The 10,156-nt window shown below is 33.6% G+C and overlaps 1 protein-coding gene across 1 annotated transcript; it reads left to right on the top strand.

Moving 5' to 3' along the window:
- The first annotated feature begins 383 nt into the window (after positions 1 to 383).
- Positions 384 to 830, top strand: LOC105771955 (uncharacterized). Its single transcript, XM_012593327.1, has 2 exons — positions 384 to 541; positions 650 to 830. The coding sequence occupies exons 1-2, from the start codon at positions 384 to 386 to the stop codon at positions 828 to 830; spliced, it is 339 nt and encodes a 112-aa protein (XP_012448781.1).
- The last annotated feature ends 9,326 nt before the right edge of the window (positions 831 to 10,156 follow it).

Genomic DNA, 10,156 nt, shown 5'->3' on the forward strand with positions numbered 1-10,156 from the left:
GAGGTTGCACGGGCGTGTGTCTCAGTCGTGTGACCCCTATTTTGCAAATTTTTCATCTTTTTCTTAAACTTTCCAAATTGTTTCAAATTGGTCTCAAATTTCTTCTAAGCTATTTTTACACCCTCAATGGCTCAATTTAGGGACAGTGTGCATGTGAATGAATGGTTTATGATGTGATTAAATTATTTACTATTAAAATGTTTAAATGTTTTTGATTGTATGGTAATGCTCCGTAACCTTAATTCAATGAAGGAGATAGGTTAGGGGTGTTACAGTGGTCACTCACACCCAAAAAGATTGGTCATCCACATTGGATGAAGCTTTGTAGGCATATCGCACTGCCTTTAAGACACCATTGGGAATGTCACCTTTCAAACTCGTCTATGGGAAGCCTTGCCATTTGCCTGTTGAACTTGAACATAAGGCATTTTTGGGCAATTAAGAAATTGAAGATTGATTGGATTAATGCTGGCAATAATCGACTACTAGAGCTGAATGAGATGGAGAAATTTAGAGCTCAAGCTTATGAAAATGCCAAATTGTAAAAAGAAAAGACAAAGCGATGGCATGATAAGAAGATTTTGCCATGACAATTTGAACCTGGACAACAAGTATTGTTGTTCAATTCGATGCTGAAATTGTTTCCTAGCAAATTGAAGTCTCGTTGGTCTGGCCTATTGGAGATAGTGCATGTTTACCATTATGGAGCAACAGAAGTCAAAGATGGAAAGACTGGCTTTAATTTCAAAGTCAATGGCCAACGTTTGAATCATTATTGGGGATTTCCCATACTTCGTGATAAACATTCCATTGCTCCTCGACCTGCGTAGTGTTTTCTTTTTCCTGGTTTTATTTAAGTCATTTTCTTTTTATTTCTTTCTTTTATCAGTTTAATTAATTTTTCTTTATTTCTTTTGTTGGAAGTAGATTTTGGCCCAGGCTTTGTATTAGTTAGCCCACTTAGCATTCTTGCCAATTTTTAGCTGAATTTTTATATTATTTTTGTCTTTTCCCGCCTAATTCTTACTTTACTGTGTCTAGCCATAATTTCAGGCTAATATTATCCCCCACATCACTACTATATCCTCTCTCATTTTTACCCTAGTCAATTCATTTTCTTTCTCCAAGTTATTTTTAGTTTCTTCTTTTTCATCATTTTCATTTTTTCCTCCATAATTGTAAAAGTCTGAAATATTTCTTTTTACAGTTACTATTTCTTCTCAAATGGCTCAACGTATGCCATACTCATCAACCTCTATGCCTCCAAGAACAGAAGAAAAGTACAACACGAACACATCGAAGTGACCCTTTTATATGGAAAATGGTTTTCTTTTTCAAGACGCAGCCTTTGTGGGATACACTGAAGCAATTTCTTCCATGGTAGAGAAACACGGATGGTAACTCTTCTTCCTTCATCCTGACGATGTTCTCACGAAATTTGTAAAGGAATTTTATGCCCATTTAACCTCTCTACACAATGCTTTCATCTATGTACGCGGTACTTCAGTGTTATTCGATAAATAGTCCATCAACGCACAATATGGTTTACCTAAAGGCCCTGTTGAACATTCTCAATTTTTCAAGACAATAGCATCAGAAGGACTCAATCAAGTTGTTGAGGATTTATGCATGGACGAGACCAAATAGACAATTTCTTAGAATGAATGCTACACCATCGATCGTGTTTCTTTGAAGCCTCATTGTAGGGTATGATACAATTTTCTTAAATCTCGCCTTAGCCCTTCAACTCAGAACTCTACAATTTCAAAGGAACCCATGTTGTTACTGTACTCTATTATGATTGGAAGAAAGATAAATGCTGGAAAATTATTTTTAGAGAAGTTCATCGTTGCGCACAAAAGAATGCAGACACCCAAATTTTTCCATCTCTCATTACTGCATTTTGTCAACGAGTCAATGTCCCTATCCAAGGAAATGAGGACAAAATCCCTAACAAAGGAGTCATCAGCAAACAGACTGCCATGAGATTTTTAGGGGAAGAAGTGCCATGGTAACCTGGCTCTGCATCAACCTCTTATTGGAAACACGAAAATATATACACTTTTTCATGCCCTTTTTAACTCAAATTCATGCAGTTTCGGTAAAATTTTTGTCGAAAAATATATAATTATTATAAAATAATTAAATTGCACTCAAGTTATTAACATGTTGAATTTTAATTAATTTTATATCAAAATTTGATTAATTTTTATTATTTTCGACAGATTTGCAGAAAGGGCAAAAAACAGTTCGATAGACATTACTAGAAGCGCAAAACCAAGAAGCAATTTTGAAGCATCAAGGCAAATTAATTTCTCGGCCTAAGACGGTCCATATTATGAATATTAGTTCATAATATAATTTATTTTAATTTTAATCCAATTTAATTAGGGTTAAATGATTTATTATTAATTAATTATGGAAAAAAGGCCTAGTTGAGTTGAACCAAGAAAACCAATCCAACTGAGCACTAGGCTGCCCAAAACCGTCCCACATGTTGACCCAATCAACTTGTTTGGCTGATTATTTGGCTTGCAAAATGACCCTTGAAGACTCCTTCAATTTGCATTCAAACCCCTCCACTATTCATGCCTTTCCAGATTTGTCCCGACCTAAAAATAGCATGTTTGGAACCTTCAAACATGCCACATGTGTGGCCGGCCATGGGGGGAGTCTTTGGCTGCTGATTTTTGTTATTTTTAGTAGTCATCTCAACCTATAAATACCCCATTGGCTTCTCACTTCAAACACATCTCAAACCCTCTCATCCTTTCACTTCTCTCTGACTCTTATCCTTTCCCCATTCCCTTGTCGATTTTACCTCTTGAGAAAGAGTCTTTCAACCACCATTGGAAAAATCATTCAAGTGTTCATGGAAGCCACAGTTCAACAAATACAATCAGAGAAGGAAGGGCGGAGCAAACTAGTCAAGCCTCAAAGAAACACCAGATTTGATTCTTGTTCTTTATCATTTTAATTTTATTGTTGTTGTTCTTAACATGCCATGAATATTTGTGATGTTGATATGTTTACTTTAATTATTATGGCTTAAATCTAATTCATGTTAGGTTGATTGCATTTTGTCCACTTAATTTATTAAAATTGTGTTTGTGTTGTTATAGGTCTTGGTAAGATGTTTGATTAAGTAAATCCATGACTAAGTTATTCTTGCGTTGCAATTGTAAGGTAACTAATAAATTAATTATTTAAACGGATTGAAATTTTAATTAATTGACACGATACTTAATCAGTGCATGTTTAACCATCTAAGGTAGCTAAGGGTTAAATTATTAATGGTATCTAACGATACATTAGCCTTGCATAACTTGCAAGATTATTGTGATTAAACTGTTTCAAGGTAAAAATACATTGTTACCTCACATACTCTTTTATGTGCTTATGAAAATTGAATTAATTTTTGAATTGGCATAGAGATATGTACAAGAGATTATTTTGATTTCATAAGTATGTATGTGCATTAACACATTTGCTTATTAAAATTTGTTTAATCGGTTGAATTGACATAGAGATATAGTCAAGAGATAAATGGATTTTGGTAGGTGAGTCTGTTTATAAGTTAGAAATTACCGAGTTGCCGTGAATTTATTTGTAACAACATGAACACGAGTTTAATAATTCTAAGTTAAGAAATGTAATTAATCTAACACAATTATGTCATATTGATTAAAATCATCTTTTAAAATCGTGCATTGGAACTTTTATTTTCTTTTTATTTATTATACTTAGTTAAAATCTTAGTTTTTAATCACCTCCTCAAATCAAAATATTTTTCTTCACCAAAGTGTTTTTAATTGCATTCATAAATAATTCTTTCCATAGTCCCTGTGGGTACGATAACTCAACATTTACTTGTCACTTTATTACTTGTAGTAATTGTGTACACTTGCATATTTCCATCGTTCCACTTATCCACCTACTGGTACCCATGCCATTCCATCAACATCTCACAATGATTTTGAACAGCACGTGCTCGGTGCTCTTGAGATGTTGAAACAATAGCTTTTTTTTGATGCAGAAACAAAAACTGAGGGCAACTACTAGTCTAAGAAGGGCTCAAGAAGAAATGGTTTTATTTTGGGGGTATGTCAGAAGGAGGGATAATTCCATCAAGAAATCTCTTTAGAAAAACTTTACCAGTCCCATGCCTGCATTCCTTACATTTCCCAAAGAGTTGTTATCAGATCCAAAGGATGAAGTTGAAGTCGTTGTGATAGATACTACCATACATCCAGCCACTGCAAAAAAGAAGAACAAAGAAACAGAGGGGGAGGAAGAGAAAGATAGAATCGGTGAACATTGACTCAGATAAGGAAGGAGATAACATGAATCAAACTTGTAACACCCCTAACCCGTATGCATCGCTAGAATAGGGTTACAGAGCACATTTCAAAAATCATATCATAGTCCTTTCAAACACATGCAAATCATCCCTTATTTAAGCCCTTGAGGCCTTAGAGACACTTCAAAAAAGACTAAATCAGAAATATATGAAACCTTAAGGAAAAAGTTGGAAAAATTCACACTGCAGGGGTTACACAGCTGAGACACATACCCGTGTCTCAGGTTGTGTAACATTCGAAATAGGGACACATGGTCGTGTCCTAGCCCGTGTCTGTGCCCGTGTAACTCTCTTACTTGGGTCACACTACCAAGCCACACGTCCGTGTACCAGGCCATGTGCGAGGCCATGTGTCTTTCGAAAAGAAACCATTAAAACCTACAAGGGATACACGGCCGTGTCGCATAGCCGTGTGCCACACAGGGCTGAGACACACACCCGTGTCTTAAGCCATGTAGATAAAAAATAGACCAAATTCAAGCCATTTCTTTCACCCAATTCAAGCACACCCTTACAAGCCATTTGCACATATGACCAACGTATCAAAACATGTTCAACCATGCATAAAATGACCAAATTCAGTCAACCAATATTCCATAAAGGCACCTCAAACACATACATTAACCATACCTAAACATGTGCATATTTAACCATTTATCAACTGACTTGTTTCCATACCAAAATATATCAAAATTGACACATATCAAACATACCATATTAGATTCATGCGATATCAAACTAACCTTACCATTTGGACCACTTCTCACATGCACCAAAACCATCTAAATGACAGCAACTAGCCATTTCCAAATGGTTCCAACAACCAATATATATACATACCAAATTTGAGTCATACACATCTATTCAAAATCTTTCCAAAGCATACTATAACCTGACCATGTTGTGGTCAATCCATCACCTACCATTTTATCCATTCAAACATACATTTATACATTGTCAAAATGACAAACATCAATATGGCATCAAAAGTACCAATGTTACAACAACCACAATGACATTTACATGCCAAACTCATCAACTAACATGAACCCTAAGTTCACATATACATGTCATTATAACCTTGATCAGGACATCAAAATCAACCAATATAATCGTTGGATAGTGTGATAGATCTCCAACGAGTATCCCAATCGATCGAACTTCCGATAATCTGTAAAGTAAAGGAAAATAACAACGTAAGGAATGAATGCTTAGTAAGCTCGTATAAACTTGAAACATAACTTATCACTTCAGTACTATCATATATATTAAACCAGATTCAACACCAATACTTTAAACTTAGTGTAAACCCATTGAAGACCATTCAACTCACAATTGAGTATATTTATAAACATCACATACACCTTTCATTCATAACATAATAAGGTCTCATAGGTTGACTTACATAATTATCAACCTCTCCATAAAACGATGAACCATTTCATCTACTTACTTACCATTTCATTTACTTAACATAAGCTTAATTACATTATTAACTCATGAATTAATGTATTTATTCATATAATAAGTAAACTCACATATAGCATAAGTAAATTTTTCCTTACAAATAAGTCATTTAACTTAGCAATCATTTTATATCATCACATTACATCTCAACTATGAACTTATCATTTCATTACGTATTCTCACCCATTTAATTCGCATAACATACAAGACATAAACATAACACTAACTATAGTCAAAAGCTAGTGCATTTAAGCATAACTCTTTTAGAATCAACTACACAATAAACCATTTCATGAGAAATTACATACTTTAATTCTTACCACTCTTTCATGCACCTAAGCATCTTTCCATTTGGTTACTTGCCATTTCAATGCATTTCTTTAAAATTAACATAATACAATCCAACCAATAGCTTGGCACAAGCCTAAGCATCATCAACAACACATATTAATGCATTAATTCATAATTCACTTGAATAACATAAGATAAGTCATTAAACATGAATAACCTCACTTGAAATCATCAATTCCAAGAACATAGTAATACTTTCATTTAACATTTCCTGTTCGTCCCTTTTCATAGTTTTCATAATATAAGCCAATTGAATACTTACGGTTCCTTCCCTTTTCATGCCCGTTGAACCACTTGGAATAACATCGGATACGTGGGAAAGCTCACACAAAGTGTGCTAAACATATAGTCGTAGCTCATATGAGCTATAAAATAGGTCTGCTCACACAAGCTGACGGTCGGAACATAGGCCACACGATGCTACTCACACAAGCTGATGAGTATCTACAACTAATGTCGGACCTCAACCACCAGTAGGACATTTAGGACCAGCACCCGAAACATAGTAACCTAGGTCTGCTCATACAAGTTGTTAGACAGAATGTAGGTACACAATGCCACTCACACAAGCTTACGAGGGTTTGCAACTAATGTCGGAACTCAGCCATTGGTAGGACATTCAAGACCAGCACCCGAAACATGGTAACCCTAATGACATGTCATTTGTATCCTATATATTCCTAAGGTTCAAACAGGGCTCGATAGTCTTCGAACGTCATTTGATTTCTATCGTCTCTTACTTGATAAATTGTATAATAACATATATATATTGATTCATTTATAATAGAATCACATTAAACATTCAATTTAATCAATGTTTAAGTGATTATAGTTTATGCGAACTTACCTGACTAAATTGCAGAAATGTCAAAGTACAAGGGCTTTTTGGTAATTTTCATTTTCTTTGATTTTCCACTTTAGATAGTAAAAATTATTTTATGCAATTTAGTCATTTTGACATTTTATTAAAATACCCTTAACATTTTACTTTTATTCAATTTAGTCCCTAAGCCTAAAACATGCAAATTAACCATTTTTTAATGCAAAACCATGCCAACCAAATATTCATGCCATCCAATAATACAGCCCATATTTTTAATAATTTCACAAAAATCTATTTATTTTACTATTTCAACAATTTAGTCCCTAATCGGTAAATTTATCAAAATTACTTAACAAAATACTTATAAATAATAACTAATACCTCAAATTCATCATTAATATCTAAAATCACATTGGTTCATCAATGGAACATTCAAAATCTTTAAAAATTTCGAAAATAAAGGTACGTGCTAGTTGAACCTAGTTGCAACGACCTCAAAAACGTAAAAATTATTAGAAACGGGGTTAAAAAAGACTTACATGCATACATGGAAGCTTGGCCAAAGCTTCAAGGTCTAACAATGGCTTTCTTACTTTCAAATACAGTGAATGAAGGAATTGAAAAGATGATAAAAACTTTGTTTTATTTAATTTTATTTAATTTATCAAATTATCATTTTACCTTGGTTAATAAATAATTAAAACACCAAATCTATGTCCATATTTTTCCACTAACTCCTTAAATGGTTTAATTACCATTTAAGTCCCTTTACTTTATTCAATAAGCCTTTTAATCACTCAAATCAAATAGTGATCAAATTTTACATCCTTTATAATTTAGGCCATTTTAATTAATTAACTATCGAAACATTAAAATTTCTTAACGAAACTTTAATACGACCTTAATAACACCTAGTAAATATTTATAAAAATATTTACGGCTCAGTTTATAGAAACAAGGTCCCAATACCTCATTTTATAAAACCACTTAACTTTAGGGTCTTACCACTTGAATGTAATAAATCATTTATATAACGTAAATTACCAAATCAAAAATCATTTTAAAACCATAATTGACTCATAAATAATAATATTTACGAAGTTATTAATTGAATTTTTGGCCTCGAAACCACTATTTCTGACACCACTGAAAATCAGGCTATTACAAAACTTCTGCACCGCAGGAACCTGGCACTGCACGTTAAACCACTACACCCATATCAAAGCAAGATCGTGATATTAATCAATTGATTGATGATCTCACGAAATCTGATAATGATGAAGAAAAGGTGCCAATCAATCTGCTTAAACAGAAGCAAGGCTACAAGCACGCTGCTAGGAAATCCACCCAATCCAACTAAAGTAACACAAACCCTTTCCAAGCTTTTTTATTTTTTACTTTTCATTTGAATATTTTTTTCATTTTTACATGTATTTTTCGCACATTCATAATTTTTTTCATTGCATTTTCTACATATCTTTTTTTTTTTTGCATAAATAAATTTTATGTCTGGTCATGCATTGCGGACAATGCATCCCTTAGGTTTGGGGGTGTGTTGCACATATTGCATGCATGAGATATTTTGTTTGAACATTAGATCATTTTGTCACTCATTTTTCCATGACATACAAATGCTAAATGACTGTTAGACCATGAGAAGTATATTTGTTTCTATGATGTTCGATGAGGATAATAACTCTTCAAATTGTGAAAATTGTAATAGTTGATTAGGTATGTTTTGCTTAGGATAGTTGTATGGAAATTGATGCCTAAAAGTAGAATGACCTAAGTATAATCGCAATTAGTCTATAGTAGGTTTCTTTTAATACACTTAGAAGTCTTGAAACTAATATCAGTAAATTAGCATTGTGTAATAATAAATACCATGGCAAAGCTAAGGGTAAATTAATAAATAAAATAAAATTTAAAAAGACACTATAAAGCACTCCAATGTTTGAAATGGTTGAGTAGGCCAGTAATACTCTATTTGCTCTATTGTATTATTGATCAGAAAAGCAACATCAGATAAGAGTGAGAAAAAAATAGTTTGGGACACTCCACTGTAGTAGCAGGCTGAGTAGCTAAGGGGGTAGTTGTTTGTTCTATCCATCTTTTTAGTTAAAATCCTTAGTTTCATGAGTGAATTACATTCAAATTGTGGCATGATGTAATACCTGGTAGTCTAGTGCATGCTCCATTAAGGTTGTCAAGTAAAGAAATCATGTGACAAGATGAATTCCCTAGAAAAAAATTTATATAATGCAATGACAGAATAAGTATGAGAAGAAAAATCGAGTTTAGTGGAAAGGTAACCTAAGTACATTAGGAGGTGCTTGCCATAGTCAGAATTGCATGAAAATTTAGGAACTTGTATTTTTACGTAACATTTTCTCCACTTTGTACGCTAAACAAACCTATAAAATTTGAACCAATTTGTTTTAGACAGAAGACTGTTGAGAATGGCAGTATAAAATATGTTTCGTTTGGTTTAGCAGTACGAGAGGCAATAATGTAGTTATGGAAAATTCATGCATTCATACAAATTCTGCTTGAAGACAAGCAAGAACTGAGGTTTGGGGGTGTGATAACTCTTGAAAAGAGTTATATTTCGAACCTCTACACTTGACTAAATGTCTCTACTTAAGAAGATATATTTGCATTTTTAGGTTATTTTAGAACGTTGCATAAGATCGTTTGGATTGTGCCTTAAACGTCATTTCATGTTACTTTTGCTATTGGGAAGAAGGAAATTGGTTGTTGTATGCAACAAAGGTAGGAAGGATGAATAAAAGAAGAAAAAGGAATAAGAGAATGAAGGAAGTGAAATATTACCATGGCAAAAGATTAGATGGATTGCCAACACAAACGCCATGGTAATTCCAGGAAAATGCTAACGCAACACTCAATCCCCGTCACTCTCAGCCAGCTAGACATGTACCAAATAAATCCACCTAAAAAAGATGGAGAAAAGTGTGTGTTGAGAGAGGAGGATCTAACCTTTAAAATAGGATAGAGAAAAGAAAGAAAAAGGATGTCGGACAAGGAATTTTGGAAGGGGATTTCGAGAGCATTTTTCTCCTTAGAAAAAGTCATGAAAAATTTCAGAGAAAAGGGAGAAGGTAGCAGCTTAAAAGGAGAGCAGAGACGCAAGGAAA

The sequence above is a fragment of the Gossypium raimondii genome, chromosome 6, assembly GCF_025698545.1.
Source record: "Gossypium raimondii isolate GPD5lz chromosome 6, ASM2569854v1, whole genome shotgun sequence".
NCBI lineage: Eukaryota > Viridiplantae > Streptophyta > Magnoliopsida > Malvales > Malvaceae > Gossypium > Gossypium raimondii.